At 42.1% G+C, this 16,904-nt stretch overlaps 1 protein-coding gene across 1 annotated transcript in view; it reads right to left on the bottom strand.

Moving 5' to 3' along the window:
- Positions 1 to 5,496: 5,496 nt before the first annotated feature.
- LOC126461263 (uncharacterized) overlaps positions 5,497 to 16,904 on the bottom strand; it is a 211,736-nt gene continuing 200,328 nt past the window's right edge. The window contains exon 6 of the mRNA XM_050095983.1: positions 5,497 to 5,611. Coding sequence (XP_049951940.1) covers positions 5,541 to 5,611 — 71 coding nt within the window. The 3' untranslated portion in view covers positions 5,497 to 5,540. The remainder of the gene's footprint in view (positions 5,612 to 16,904) is intronic.

The raw sequence follows: 16,904 nt of genomic DNA, 5'->3' as shown, positions 1-16,904 counted from the left end.
GCTGAACTGGGTGATGGGGATAGGGAGGATGCCGGGGTGGGGAGGGGGATGATAAAGTGTTGCTTGTCGAAGCATAGAGGGATGAAGTGAAGAGAGGGCAGAGCAGCTAGTTGCAGTCAGGAGGTTAGATGTAGGGCGAGGGGTTAACAGAAAAGGGGAGGTAACAAGACTGTGGGTACTTTGGTGGAATACAGGACTGCATAGTGCAGAAATGGGAATAGGGAGGGGGCTAGAGGGTAAGGACTAATGAGGTTGAGGTCAGGAGGGTTACAGGAATGTAGGGTATATTGCAGGGAGAGTTTCCACCTACACAATTCAGAAAATCTGAAGTTGGTGGGAAAAATCCAGATGGCACAGCCTGTGAAGCAGTCACTGAAATGAAAAATGTTGTGCTGGGCAGCATGCTCAGCAATGAGGTGGTCCAGCTGTTTCTTGGCCACAGTTTGTCGGTGGCTGTTCAATGTGGGCAGACAGCCTGTTAGTTGTCACGTCCACATAGAATGCAGCACAGTGGCTGCAGCTCAGCTTATACATCAGATGACTGGTTTTACAGGTAGCCCTGCCTTTGACAGGATAGGTAATGCTTGTGGCAAGACTGAAGTAGGTGGTGGTGCGAGGATGTATGGGACAGGCCTTGCATCTAGGTCTATTACAGGGATATGAGCCATGCAGCAAGGGGCTGGGAGTAGGAACTGTGGAGGGGTACACAAAGATGTTGTGTACGTTCAGTGGACAGACGAATACCATTGTGAGAAGGGTGGGAAGGATAGTGGGTAGGACATTCCTCATTTCAGCGCACGACAAGAGGTAGTCGAAACCTTGCGAAGAATGTGATTCAGTTGCTCCAGTCCTAGGTAGTACTGAATCACAAGAGGAATGCTCCTCTGTGGCCAGACAGTGGGACTTTGGGAGGTGGTGGGTGACTGGAGGAGAAGGCACGGGAGCTCTGTTTTTGTACAGTTGGAAGGATAATTACAGTCTGTAAAGACCTCAAGAGGGTCCACTCGTCACTACTGATGTGATGGTCATGGGTGGCTAGACTGGATGGTAGGGATTTCTTGGTATGGAATGGGTGGCAGCTGTCAAAGAGGAGGTATTGGTGGTTGCTGGTAGGTTTGATATGGAGAGAGGTACTGATGTAGCCATCTTTGAGGTGGAGGTCAACAGCAAGGATGGTTGCTTGTTGGTTTGTGTAGGACCAGGTGAAGCAAAAGGGGGAGGTGTTGAGTTTCTGGAGGAATGTAGATAGGATGTCCTCAGCCTCGATCCAGATCATGAAGATGTCATCAATGAATCTGAACCAAGTGAGGCATTTGGGAATCTGGGCATTTAGAAAGGATTCCTCTAGATCAGTGGTTCCCAACCTTGGGGTAATTACCCCCTGAGGTGAAAAATGAAATTTTCTGGGGAGGGGGTAAAAGCATGAATGATTAGATCACGTTCAGTCATGTAACTTCACTGCTTCAAACATCTATTTCACTACCTCATTACACTAATAATGTTAATATAGGTTGCTAATTCTCTAGATGTCAAAAATTAGCAGTAACGAATGACGGTATGTGGCAGAGGTGACAGTGAATGTATTAACAACAGACATTACTGAACTTCACGCACAGTACGTGATGACAACTAGCTGCACTTGGCTACTTGCCCGTATTGCTGTAACAGCTCATTATTTACTTCAACGAGTTGCCAGCTTGCTGTTGCTCTCAGTTCTTGTTGCGTTAGTTGTTAACTCACCAACCAAGTCGACGGACACGAAGTGGGTGTGTGGTGTCCACCACAATTAATTCTCCGCACCAAGCAGTGGCACACTATTATGTGTGGCTCAGAAATGCATCATTCGCCACACTTCTCCATGCGCAGCCCGCTACTAGCATCACAGGCTGCCTTCGTGTACAAGTGCAGTGGCTACAAACCATAGCGATTGGCCGCCCATAACCCCAGTGATTGGCCACCCAGAATATACAGCAACCCCAGCCACTGGCTCCATTAACTATGGAGCCTTATTTAATGCAGCTTCTGACATCTACAAGCCATTTCTCATCACCACAACTAGGATGTGCTACATTGCAGTGGCTCTTCTTTTCGATATTGATTTGCCTGCGCTGTGTATTTAGAATCCGAATGCTTTACTGGAACTTGGACTTCAATGTTCACTAGGTTTAGTATGTCAACAATCTTGTTATTCCACTGGAATTCTGCATTTCACTTCACTTCCATGACACTGGTATAGCCACCATCAATTTATATAATTTTCCATACAGTATTCATCTACAACTTCGCACTTGGCAACAGAATTATTTTGTATCAGTGTTGTATCAATCAACCGTAGAACAGTGATATATTTATTGTGTTATTTCTGGTTATAGCAGGGTGCCTCTAATCTCACTATCTTCTCAACATATTTTGGATTGAGACAAGAAAGAGAAACAGGTGAGTGAAGTTCTCCTGTTCAAGCGCTAACTGTTGTAATTCCTAATTATGAGCACTGCCTTCCCTTTAACTGGACATAAATTCCCGAGTCGATGATATTACATAGGCGTGTTTTTATCTGTAGCTCCATTGCCATGGAACAGCACTCCTAAAAATATCACTATAAATGACGTACACAGCTAAAATCTAAAAATTCTTTCACAGTAAGGACAGAAATGGATTCAGCATGTGTCTCATGTCCACTTTTTCACTGCAAAATAAACATTGGAGACACAGGTGTACGATTTCAGACGTGGGCATCATTGTGGTGACAAGCTTCTGAAACGAGGAAAGACAGGCTGAGGAAAATCCTTGTAGAAGTCTGAGATATATGTTGTTACAATACTCTCATGAACATAAAAAGAGAAAGTAACCACAACCACCACAGTGTGGTGAATGGCTTTGCTTCTGATCTAGGCTACAACAGATTTAACATCTTCCTTCAAAAGAAAGTGTGCACTTTCCATTACATACCACTGTCTGTCCTCCCGATTTTATCACAATGCTTGTGCTCGCTAAGCTGCCTCTGGAAAACACCTGATCTCGGCCATGTATAAAAAAAGATGACAGCAATGATCCACTGTTAAACTGATTGTCACAGTTCCTTGTGGCAGACGTTTTTGCTCTGCCATGCAAAGAATCGTGTACGCACCTAGATTTGATTCAACAAAAGCATAAAGCTGAAAACTGAGACATCTGCTGTGTCACTGAAAAAATTCTTTGTGTAAAAGAACAGAAGTTGAAAATGATTTACTTTTTGCCCAAAATGACAGATATTGTATTAGCATGTTTTTTCGCTAGGCAGTCATCGTCAAACAATTGCAGGGAAACTACTCAGAAAAGAATATTTGATTCTTTTGTTTCTTAGTCTCATATTGCAGACTGATGACAAAGTGACTGTATTTTCATTATTGGTCATATTTATCACGATTCTCCAAAGTTAATTAACTCACTTTCTCTTGTTTGATGAATATGCAGTGAATTATGAGTGCAAAGTACGACTGCTGATCTGAGGGAGGCAGAAATTGGAAGTCGTTTTTTCAAAAAGCATCCCCCAACCATATCTACAAGTCTTTCTGAAACTTTTGCAGTCATCCACAAGTAATTTCTGAACTCCATTACATCCTCCATTTTTTAGGTATCTAGAAGATTGTACCTTGTGTGTTTCTTACTTTAAGAATCTCATGTATCCACCAGTGTTTATAAGCAATGCTGCTACTTTTCAGTTGTTGCACTTTAGGCCATAACTAACATATCGAAATATTTTTTATGTTCATAATAGACCAAAATCAATTTCTTCTCAGTATAGATTTGTTTACCAGTCTTGTATATAATTTTAAAGTGTTCTAAAAAAATAATCTCAATACGTCAAAGTGTGTCCACACTGAGCGCTCCCTGTTGAGCACAATCTGTGTGTTGTCGGTATGTCAAAGGAACATAAGGGTCCACGCTCACTCAATTTGGGCAGAGCTGTGCCGTGCATAGTGGTTCAAGTCGTGGTGGCACAGTCTCTTAGCTGGAGCAAGTTAAGACTGCAAATGCCATATTTATTGTACAGTGCCATTATCTGAAAAAGAGCTGTTGTCAGTGGTCAACATCAGCCTTAGAAAGTAGGGCAATGTATGGTGGAAATACTCTTTTCATTGAACTACTTGTTGGCAAGGCTGAACAGTTTGGATGATTATTATTACTATGATTTTAATTTTTTTAATCGAATGTCATTCAAAGACTTAACATCTGTTGTACATGAACCACGAATAATGAACACAGACTGTACAACTGCAGCATCAAGCAAACTTTTTGGCAACAACAGATGCCTCTATGAGTTTCATGTACTTAATCAAGATATCAGAAACATATCAGCTATTGACACTGAAGTATGCATATTGTTCCTCGCTCCATTGGTTTCACATGCGACATCACTGGTGACTCACTGCCAGTAATCATTTAGTTTTGTTTTTATCTGATATTTTTTGTCCTTAGGATCCAACAATTCCTGCTTTTCTCTACAAAGAGCTGTAAGTTGTTCAGTTTCTTTGCAGTTACACTCCATATGTAGTGAGAGCACACTGTCACAATGCAAATATAAACATCACTGGGTCACGGCACAGTGCAGTACTCACCTGTCACTTGTCTCTGACTCACGTCCGCACTGGAAATCTTCCGTAGTGCTGAGTCTGAGAATCCCATTTTTGGTAGAATTCAAAATGCCAGTGTAATACTGTTCTGCAAGCACCGGATTCAAACTCATATGAGTTGCTGTCCAGAAGCAGTCTTGGGACAATGAGTCACAGCTTTGCTGCTGATCAGAGGATACTAGTGTTTAAGACTACTGCAGCATACACTTTTTTTATGATTTCTGTCTCTTTCTTGGACGTAAACATGGTGCTGCTACTCTTGTCATCATTTACCAGCTAATCTACAGAGCTCAGTGGTAAACTGCAACTCTTAAAGTCTATGGTTCAATCCCTGATCAATCCTATGACTTTTCTCTCACTTATTCTTTCCCCTCTGATGATGTTTGCTGATGCAAAAAATGTCAAGTTAAATCGTGGTTTGGAACTGCATTAGACAGTAGTTTAACAGGCTGGGTAAGTCAGTTCAAAAGTCAGAGGAAGGCAAGGACATACCATCTCCAACAGGACAACGTGTAGTAAAACACTGTGGTGTTGAAAACGATCTTTGGATTGATGGAGCTTTTCTTTACCTACATAGAGCAGTGTTAACATTTGTGTTAAACTTATAATGAACAGAGTACAGCAAAAGTAATGCTGACACTCATGTTAAACTTATGATGAATAAAGTATAGCAACACTATATTGATGATTCTGAGATTATGTCGAAGAGCAGCTGAATAAATGGCAGGAGCAGTACACGAATATGTATACACTTCAGGCTGCTAAAAGTGCTTCATAATAAATTGAGGCAAAATGTTTATGGTAAAATATAAATTAAATTAATTTAGTTACAAATAGACATAAACAAGAACTCATCACCATCAGTTATATTATGTTTTTTTTTACTGTTAATACATTTTCATGACCCTTTTTCTTTTCAAAAATGCATTATGGTGTGCTTCTTTCTCTTAACTGCCCACACTTCAGACAACTTTTCTTTCTTCCATAATCCATGCCACCTGAAAACAAAGATCATACATAGCTTTCCGGCAGTTGGGTTTTACAATGATTGTTGATAAAGGTAACAAAAAGCCCGAGCATGTTCTGTGCAGTAAAGTGCTAACAGCAGAGAGTATGAAACCCAGCAAATTAAGACCACTTTGAAAGAAGTCATGCAGAGTTCGCTGGGAAAGACATCGAACTCTTCAAACGCAAAGGTACTGCACTGAAAAGTTCATGCATGTATTCATCAGGCAATTCTATTTCAGTTAACAGAAGCTGGTCTTGAAGCTTCATACTGAATCGCTCCTCGTGCAATAGGAGATGATCTCATCAAACCTAGCTTACTAGGTGCAGTGAAGTTAGTTCTAGGAAAGCTACATGTAGAATAGATAAAGTAAGTATATCTTTCTAACAACACGAACAGAAGTCGTATCGAGGATATGAGTTTAGACGTTTGGACAAAGCTCTCTCTGAAATAAAAGCAAGTAATTCTCTTTCACTGCAGTTAGATGAATCAACTGACATTACATCTAGTTCCCAGCTGCTTGTCTATGTTTGATAAGTAAAAAAATGATTGCCTGAAAGAAGAATACTTCTACTTGGAATCATTGGACACTACTAAATGCTGCAGATGTTTTCACACCAGAAAAGAATTTTGCTGAAAGAAATAAGTTGGTGGGTGTATGAACAGAGGGAGCACCTTCCATGCTGGGAGTTCACTGTGGACTCCACAGATTGGTAAAGAAGTTGCTCCAGATACAACATTCAACCACTGCATTCCACATTGCTATGCTTTGGCAGTGAAAACACTTCAACCTGATTTGCTGAATGTACTCACACAGGTAGTCAAGACTACATCTGAGGTAGTGCAACAAGCATAGGAGGTTTCAAGAGTTGTGCACACAGGTTGGAGCGAAATTCGAGGTGCTCTTGTCCCACACAGAATTTCAATGGCTGCCATGTAGCAAGGTGTTGCATGGCATATTTGAACTCTGAGCACAAATTGCTTTGTTTCTGGGAAGGGTGAGGACGGAATATGAGACAGACATACATGCCAAAATAACAGATAATATATTTATTTCTAAAGTGGTGTATCTCGTGGATTCCTTTGTGGAAATCAGTTTGCTTAACTTCAGCTTGCAAGGAAATATGGTGAATATTTTGACAGCACAAGATTAAGTTGCCAGTTTTCTTTGGAGGTTGGAGCTTTACCAACGCAGGGTGAAGTTCAAGACATTTCATTGATCCCAGAATTGACAGTAATGCTTGATGCCAATAGTGAAAAATAAGTCAGCACTTTATCAGTAATAAATTCTATCAATAACTATTTTCCTGAACGGGAGATTTGACAAGTAAATGTTTGGGTTTTAAGACCATTTTCAGTGAATGAAGGAATATTTTCAGATAGTGAAATTGAAGGCAAAGCATAATTTCTTTAACTACATAAAGACAAGTATCCATTATTATCAGAAAAAGCATTAACAATACTGATTGCACTCACTGCAACGTATCGGTGTGAAAGTGGACTTGCGACTATTGAGGCAATGAAAACAAAGGCAAGGAACTGATTGAACTTGAGACACAATTTACCATGTGAACTGTTGTTGTTGTGGTCTTCAGTCCTGAGACTGGTTTGATGCAACTCTCTATGCTACTCTATCCTGTGCAAGCTTCTTCATCTCCCAGTACTTACTACAACCTACATCCTTCTGAATCTGCTTAGTGTATTCATCTCTTGGTCTCCCTCTCCGATTTTGACCCTCCACGCTGCCCTCCAATGCTAAATTTGTGATCCCTTGATGCCTCAGAACATGTGCTACTAACTGGTCCCTTCTTTTTGTCAAGTTGTGCCACAAACTCCTCTTCTCCCCAATTCTATTCAATACTTCATCATTAGTTATGTGATCTACCCCTCTAATCTTCATCATTCTTCTGTAGCACCACATTTTGAAAGCTTCTATTCTCTTCTTGTCCAAACTATTTATCGTCCATGTTTCACTTCCATACATGGCTACACTCCATACAAATACTTTCAGAAACGACTTCCTAACACTTAAATCTATACTCGAAGTTAACAAATTTCTCTTCTTGAGAAACGCTTTCCTTGCCATTGCCAGTCTACATTTTATATCTTCTCTACTTCAACCATCATCAGTTATTTTGCTCCCCAAACAGCAAAACTCCTTTACTACTTTAAGTGTCTCATTTCCTAATGTAATTCCCTCAGCATCACCCGACTTAATTCGACTATATTCCATTATCCTCGTTTTGCTTTTTTTTATGTTCATCTTATATCCTCCTTTCAAGACACTGTCCATTCCGTTCAACTGCTCTTCCAAGTCTTTTGCTGTCTCCGATACAATTACAATGTCATCGTCGAACCTCAAAGTTTTTATTTCTTGTCCATGGATTTTAATACCTACTCCGAATTTTTCTTTTGTTTCCTTTACTGTTTGCTCAATATACGTATTGAACAACATTGGGGAGAGGCTACAACCCTGTCTCACTCCCTTCCCAACCACAGCTTCCCTTTCATGTCCCTCGACTATTTGTAACTGCCATCTGGTTTCTGTACAAACTGTAAATAGCCTTTCTTTCCCTGTATTTTACCCCTGCCACCTTCAGAATTTGAAAGAGAGTATTCCAGTCAACATTGTCAAAAGGTTTCTCCAAGTCTACAAATGCTAAAAACGTAGGTTTGCCTTTCCTTAATCTAGCCAAGACCAAATCAAATATAAAGAAAATTGTTAAAAATAAGCAATACCAACCATCTCATTGACTTTAATAATTTTTTTGTTTAATACAATACTTACAAACTACGTGCATTTTATTTGATGAACATTAATAAGTTTTAAAAATTGGAACATTCAAAATTTTTTGTTCCAATAATAATGAATTAAAAGTGTGGTGTCACCGCCAGACACCACACTTGCTAGGTGGTAGCCTTTAAATCGGCCGCGGTCCGTTAGTATACGTCGGACCCGCGTGTCGCCACTATCAGTGATTGCAGACCGAGCGCCGCCACACGGCAGGTCTAGAGAGACGGCCTAGCACTCGCCCCAGTTGTACAGCCGACTTTGCTAGCGATGGTTCACTGACAAATTACGCTCTCATTTGCCGAGACGATAGTTAGCATAGCCTTCAGCTACGTCATTTGCTACGACCTAGCAAGGCGCCATTATCAATTGCTATTTATCTTGTGAAGCATGTACTGTCAGACAGATGTTCACCAATTATGGATTAAAGTTAAGTATTTCCGCAGCTACGTACGTTCTTTGCTACTATAACTTCCTTTACCTGTTCCAGACCTCACGCCATCCTGCATGAGCTTAAACGCGTGCCTTTTGGCTTCACCTCCTAGTGGCTTGGCTGTCTTGCCAAGTCACAACAAAAAGAATGGGTCCACCTTTTGTTTTATTTCACTACCCACACGTTTCACCGCATTCGTTGCATTCCCAGTGGTTTTTTCTTTTATTGTTTATTGCAATTTACACTTAGTGAGTCCTGTGTTGCCAATGGAAATCATCCACAGGTCTAGTTTGGTAAATAATGTCATCTTACTGAATTTGGATTGACCTGAGCTCTGAGTGGGTTGTATTCTGTACCAAATGCGTTTTTGTTGTTTTTGTGTATTTGGAATTAAGTTTTCTCCCGCTCATTTGTGAGTAACTGTGCCCTGTTATTTTCTTCCACTCTCAACTTTAGTTAGACACTAAACTCTGTTGGGGTATTGGTTTCTATATGCTCTCATTTAGGGGTAATTGTCTCAAAAAGGACCACTGCTCTAGATGGCTCATGAATAGGCTGGCATTGGATGGTGCCGTGCGAGTGCCCATAACCGCACCCCGGATTTGTTTGTAGGTAATGCCTTCGGAGAAGTAAATGTGGGTGAGGATATAGTTGGTCATGGAGACCAGGAAGGAGTTTTCACGCTTGGAATCCTTTGGGCGTTGGAAAAGGTAGTGTTGAATAGTGGTAAGGCCATGGGCATTAGGGATGTCACAGTAAAGGGAGGTGGCATCGGTAGTGATGAACAGGACACTATGTGCTAGAGGAACAGGTACTGTGGAGAGTTGGTGGAGCAAACGGTTGGTATCTTTTATATGAGAGGATAGGTTGCGGGTAATAGACTGAAGGTGTTGATGTATGAGAACAGGGATTCTCTCAATGGGGGCACAGTAACTGGCCACAATGGGGCATCCTGGGTGGTTGGGTTTATGGACTTTAGGAAGCATGTAGCAGGTAGGAGTACAGGGTGTGGTAGGGGCGAGCAGAGAGATGGACTCCGGGGAGAGGTGCTGGGATGGACATAAAGGATTAGAGGAGAGCCTGCTGGATTTCTGGAATGGGGTCACTGCAGCAGAGTTTGTAGGTGGATGAATCTGACAACTGGCAAAGTTTTCCCACCAGATAATACTTGCAGTTCAAAACAACAGCAGTGTAGCCTTCGTCAGCACGCAGGATTATTAGGTTATGAGCCACACTGTGTCAACCCTCTCAGCCATGCATAACAGACGGCTACAAGACTGCACTGATACCATTAATCCAATACCTTCAAATTGATTATATCCTTCCTGTGTCACTTTCATGTATTTTTGCATGTTATTTCCTGTAGCTTCCTGTGCCACACGAACCTGTATCTCACCCTTCTCCTCACTATTCTACTTTGCACATACTAACTTCACATCTGTCGCACACTTTCTTCACACTTATCTACCAACAATCCTCATTACAATCTTCTTATTCATTTTCTTTTGAAATCATTGTGTCTTCAGGTTAATTTCAGTTGATTTTCGCCTTTCATTATCGGCCTAGTCCCTCAGATTTCATCTTGTTTCCCCTTCATCTGTTTCATCCTTTTTGTGATTTCCCCCCGTGTTTGTGTGTATTTTTGCGAATTTTTTTTGGACATATTTCTATGTTATTTACGTAGTTTTATGCTTTCTGATCCTCCATCCTGGACCCTTGCTCCTACCATCTGCGTAAATACAGAAAAATTTCCTTATCCGTGGCCAGAACCCAGTCCCTCATACGTGCACAATGCCATCACAAGGAACTCTCCACCCTACCAGTAGCCACTACTTCTACAATCACCTCCAAACCTCCCCCATATCCCCTCATAGCTGACAAAACCTGCCTCACAGACCTGTAGCGACACTGCCGCGTGCTAATTCAAGCTCACCGGTGTGTGTGTGTGTGTGTGGTGTGTGCATGTGTGTCAGTGCAGTGCTGTGCGGTCGTAATTACTGTACACGACGTCTGTGTACTTCCGCGCCCAACCTCTAGAGGCGCTGTTTTTTCTAGCTTTTATATACATGCTGTTAATTATTATTATTCCTTGTTTTTTGAGTTAATTGGTAGTTCCGTGCCTCCTGGCTTGTGTGAACAAGTACTGTTTTCTCTCCAATAACTACAGAAGTTTTCCCAGGATTAAGGATCCTTCTTAGAGGCCGGAAGCAAATTCTGTAACTCCGATCAGTCCATGCATGCCGGGCGTCGTCAGACATGCGCTCGCAATAACGTTATTGTTGCTGAACTGAAGGTCTTTATTCTTCTGAATTACGTTAAGCAAAGGTCGGACAGCCACCAGTTTAGCTGAACCCAACAACTGGCGTATTATTCCCACAAGCTTTCGCCTGCACAGAGAAAATGGAGCACATATGACCGTGAGCTACTGGTGGTATACCAAGCAGTGATATATTTCCGCCCCCAAGTGGAAGTGCGAACTTTCACGATATATACAGACCACAAGCCCCTCATGTTCGCCTTCCATCGGAATAGTGTCAACTGCTCCCCCCGTCAATTTCATCACCTTGAGTTCGTGGTCCAGTTTACTATTGACATTAGACATATTTCTGGGATCGACGACATTGTTGCGGATTGCCTATCACGGATCAGCAGTGTTTCCAGTACCATCGACTTTCCTGCACTGGCACAGGCACAGACAGACGACGAAGAACTCCTTGCCTATGTTAATGATATGGCTTCCACATTGCAACTGAAACTTTTTGATGTTCCAGCAGAAGATACACAGCTATACTGCGACGTTTCTCGCGGCTGACCTCGTCCCTTTCTGATGCCAGCTTTCAGAAGACAAGCCTTTGATACAGTACATGGATTGTGCCATCCAGGGGTACGCCCGACATTCCGCCTAGTATCGCAACGTTTTGTGTGGCCGGGCATACAAAAAGACTACCAAAAGTGGGTCCGATCTTGTCTTCAGTGCCAATGCTGCAAGATTAAGCACCATGTACACGCACTGATCGGCGATTTTCCTGGTACCACCGCCCGCTTTGCCCACGTTCATTTGTATGTAGTCGGGCCACTTCCACCTTTGAACGGACAAAGATATCTGTTTACAATGATCGACCGTTTAACACGTTGGCCGGAGGCAGTGCCAGTGGATAATATCACAGCAGACACATTAGCTTCCGCTTTTGCAACGACTTGGTTGGCAAGATTTGGGTACCCACTACATATTCCCACTGACCGCGGACGGAAATTTGAATCAGACCTGTTCTCACAGTTGGCCAAGTTCTGTGGTTACACCCACCATAAGACCACAAGTTATCACCCAGCAAGCAACGGAATGATCGAATGCTGGCACCATTGTTTGAAGGCCGCGCTGATGTGCCACGAAGAAACCTGGACAACCGCACTACCAGTGGTCTTGTTAGGCTTACGGATGACTTTCAAACCAGACCTGGGGTCGTCAGCGGCAGAAATGGTTTATGGAGAAACACTGCACCTTCCTGGTAACTTTGTAGACGCTGATGCCATAGAGACAGTTGCTACTGGCCAGCCAGATTTCTTGCGACACTTGAGGGACCATGTATCAAAGATTCGCCCTCCAAAAGCCACACGTCATGGCAAGCCGCCCACTTTCGGGTACCAGGACCTGGAACAATGTCGTCATGTCACGCTCTGCACTGAGGGTGTTAAACTGCCTCTACAAGCTCCTTATTCTGGTCCATATGAAGTGCTACGGTGCAGTGCCCACACGATGCATATCCTAGTGAACGGCAAAACCATGCCTGTTGCGTTGAATCGGGTTAAACCTGCGTATTTTTTTCCTGATACTCCACTAGCGGCAACTCATCGTAGACATCCACCTACCACTGTTCCAGACACTGACGCCACGTCTCCGGCGCCGGTCTTCAACATCTGCCGCCCAACGCAGCACAACATTCGCCTCCTGATGCTGTTCCTCCTCCTCTGAAGCGGACGACCCATTCTGGATGTCGGGTGCACTTTCGGATGCGGTATCTCGATGCCAATGCTCCGCTTCCGCCCGGGGGGGCTGATGTAGTGACGCTGCCGTGCACTAATTCAAGCTCGCCGGTGTGTGTGTGTGTGTGTGGTGTGTGCACGTGTGTCAGTGCAGTGCTGTGCGGTCGTAATTACTGTAGACGACGTCTGTGTAGTTCCGCGCCCAACCTCTAGAGGCGCTGTTTTTTCTAGCTTTTATATACATTCTGTTTATTATTCCTTGTTTTTTGAGTTAATTGGTAGTTCCGTGCCTCCTGGCTTGTGTGGACAAGTACTGTTTTCTCTCCAATAACTATGGAAGTTTTCCCACTATTAAGGATCCTTCTGTAGAGGCCAGAAGCAAATTTTGTAACTCCAATCAGTCCATGCATACCGGGCGTCATCAGATACACGATCGCAATAAAGTTACTGTTGCTGAACACAAGGTCTTTATTCTTCTGAATCACGTTAAGCAAAGGTCAGACAGCCACCAGTTTAGCTGAACCCGACAGATGTATTACATTTACCTCACCCTCTAAAACTCCCTCCCACCAACATACAGAATCTAAACAGACCTGAAACACAGTCATGAACCTTTCCTCCAAAAACCTTAGCCCCACAGAAGCACCAGTCTTCTCCAAAGGCCTCACCTTTTGCCCCACCTCCAAATTCAAGCTTGCAGGGCTTGTTAAAGACCCTCTCGCCTTCTCCCAGTCACTACAGTGGAAACACTTTTTCACCAGCAACCCTACTAATCAGACTCAAGCAAGGACCAATGTTGAACCCTGCCTGGATCAGTTCACTCTTCCATCCAACCATGTTCCACCCCCACTGCCCCCATATCACCCACTGCTAACTTCCCAGAATTTCTTAACCTCAAAACTTGCCTCACCATGATTCCCCAAATCCCTCAACAAATTAACCAACCTTAAATCCGCTGCAAGAACGGCAATTCAGCACCTATAAACTGATCCCAACCTTATAATCCCACCTACTGACAAGGGCCTCACCACTGTAGTTTTGAACCGCAAGGATTACTTGGTGGAAGGACTGTGTCAGATGTTACATTCATCCATCTACAAATCCTGCCACAGTGACCCCATTCCAGAAATCCAGCAGGATCTCCAGTCCTGCTCAAATCTTTAGGCTCATCCCACAACCTCTCCTAGGGCTCTCCTCACCCCCAGCACTCACTCCCTGCACTCATGCATTCTACATGCTTCCCAAAGTCCATAAACCCAACCACCCAGGATGTCCCATTGTGGCTGGTTACTGTGCCCCAACTGACAGAATCTCTGCTTTCATAGACCAGCACCTTCAGCCTATTACCCACAATCTATCCTCCTTTTCCACTACACCCTCCTTCCTCCTTAGGCTCCCCGTGTAACTACCCGGATGCACCTGGCTGCCCTAGCCTCCCTCCACCTAGCCGCTGTACACTCCCACAAGCAGCCCTTTACCATCTCCCACCCCTACCCTGATATCCCACCCCTACCTACTCCAGCCTCCTCCTTACCTCCACCACCCAGCTATGTTTCAAATTATGTACAGCTGCTTGCATTGTGGCCTCAGCAGCCAGGGACTGCAGTTCATGTGTGTGTGAGTTGCTTTTATGAGAATGTTCATCGGAGATAGAACACATACATGCACAACGCCATCGCAAAGGACTCTCCACCCTGTTCCCTTCCTACTCCATCGTTGGACTACTTTTTGTTGTGCCTACCTGCAACTCAACTTCTCTAGTATATGGTGAGTAGCAACTATACTTTCCATAATATTGATACATTTCATCCTGGATTTGCCATTATTGAATAAACAAAAGTTTAGCTTGGACATTGATTCTGATGTCCTTTCAAAGAGCTTGTGGAGCACTAGCAGGACGCAAAGTCAGACATTAAAAATATTCAGCTGAATATAAGTGAAAACCAGTGTTAAGTTAAAAATTATAAAATAATGAATTCAAATATGCTCTGAATTATAGAAAACACGAGACAGAGGGAAGCTCCTGTTGAAAGGAATCCAAAAAGACTAAAAAGTATGTTGCCGAGCAACCGTGAGAGCTATGACAGCATCAAAAATGAAATGGAATGAACGGCGCAAAGCTGTCCCATCTGGCATACAGTTGACAGCAACAGTTAACATGTCTACCACAATACTACTCTATGTAACCATTGTATTAAACAGATTGATAATTAAATTACAAACTAATACAAAACTCTTGTTATGGTTTTATCCCAAGTTTTTCATGAAAAATCTATGGCAAGGACCCAAACTGTGGGCACAAAATTTTTCATCTCTAGTGCTGAAATGAGTTAATTCTGCTATTAAGCAGGGATTTCACAAGGGATAGTGTTCTTCCCTCTATTGTCATGAAAGATATAAGTTCCCAGCATTCTCTTTTGAAGTTGTATGACAAATAAAACTACAGCGACTTTGATGAATATGTCTCAGTAAACATTTCATTAACAGACATTGAACCTTGTACCTTTGTAAGTAGACAAGTCATCTTTAAGATCTAACGAGAAGAAGAAATGGAAACAAAGAAAGTGTCATTGAAAGGGTGGATTACTTCGTGTCAAAAATGAAATTCATTGTTCTCTCAGCAAAACTTTGAAATACATCTCAAAACTGGTATATAAGAAGATGACGAGAGTATGTATTATTGACCAAAACAAGAAAGGAGTAAAAAACTTGTGGGACATATGGAGCATTATCATGGAATTGAATATTTACATTTTAGAAAATCTCCATCTTGTGAAAAGCATAATATTTTTCCGTTGTATCTTGACTTAGTTTAGAACTTTATGGTGATGAGAGAGAGAGACAGACAGACAGAGAGGGGAGGGGGGGGGGGGGGGGAGGAAGAAGAACATGTTTAGCAGAAGGAAGAGTTTTCCTAAAAACCAAATGTAATTCACAAGAATAGAAGAAAACAGCAACAGGAGCCTGAAGTCACAGCAATATGATTACTGATGTTTACTTTTATTCAAGTATCCTTTGCTTGCTGCACTCTTTGATGCTGCCTGCCAGTGCTTGTTACTGAGGATGACATGGAGGCCACACATGCAATATATACAACTGACGTCCAGATCTTGTGCAGAATAATGGGAAAGATACACACACTTCAGGAATGATATACATTCAGTGGTGAATTGTGTTTTATTCATCTCATGACGTACATTTGCAATCCATTTGGTTTGCGTACAGGAGTTTTTTTATAAAACAGTTACAATGATTTTTACATTAATAAATAATAGCACTATAATAAATGATAACACTATAAGGATATTTCTTGTAATATGTAACACATTGTATCCAGCTCAAATTTGCAGTTTGTTCCACATGAATTCATCCACTGAGTAATAACACTTCAGTGTCAGTACCTCATATAGCTTTCTTTTAAGTGAATCTAAATTCACCTGCATCAACTTGTTCCCATTTAATTTATTACAAATTTTCAATCCCATGTATCGAGGTCCCTGAGCACACAATCTGAGATGGTGGATGGGGCGCATAAAATTTTATTTGTTTCTAGTATCATATAAATGGACAAAATGGTTTCCCTCAAATAATTCATGTCTGGTGTACAAAAATATAAAATCTCATATGTGTATAAGGATGGCAGAGTTAACATTTTAAGTTTTGTGAATAATGGTCGACATGGTTCTTTGTGATTTGCAGTGCACATATTTCAAATGATTTTTTCCGTATTTTTAGTTACAAATATCAAAAGGCCATGTTTTCTCTTTAAACTTCTCACTAAATGTCAGCAAGTTTTCTTTGCTAAAGTTCCTGCTCATATGTGCTCTCATACGTGAAATGTTCCTGTCTGTCTGTGGCAGCTCAATGAACAATGCACAATGATCTGAAATATCTAGATCTAGACAAAATTTATACACATCTTCATATACATTATTAGTTAGAACATTGTCAATACATGTTGCTGACTGCCCATTGTCACTGGTAGATTCAAAGAAATTCGATTTGAAACCATATTTCTTTACTACATCCACATCTAAATGGTTACTCTGCAATTCACACTTAAGTCACTGGCAGAGGGTT

The sequence above is a fragment of the Schistocerca serialis genome, chromosome 1 (genome assembly GCF_023864345.2).
Source record: "Schistocerca serialis cubense isolate TAMUIC-IGC-003099 chromosome 1, iqSchSeri2.2, whole genome shotgun sequence".
In the NCBI taxonomy this organism is placed as follows: Eukaryota; Metazoa; Arthropoda; class Insecta; order Orthoptera; family Acrididae; genus Schistocerca; species Schistocerca serialis.
The sequence above is the reverse complement of the archived record's forward strand: the minus strand, read 5'-3'. Positions and strand labels throughout refer to the sequence as shown.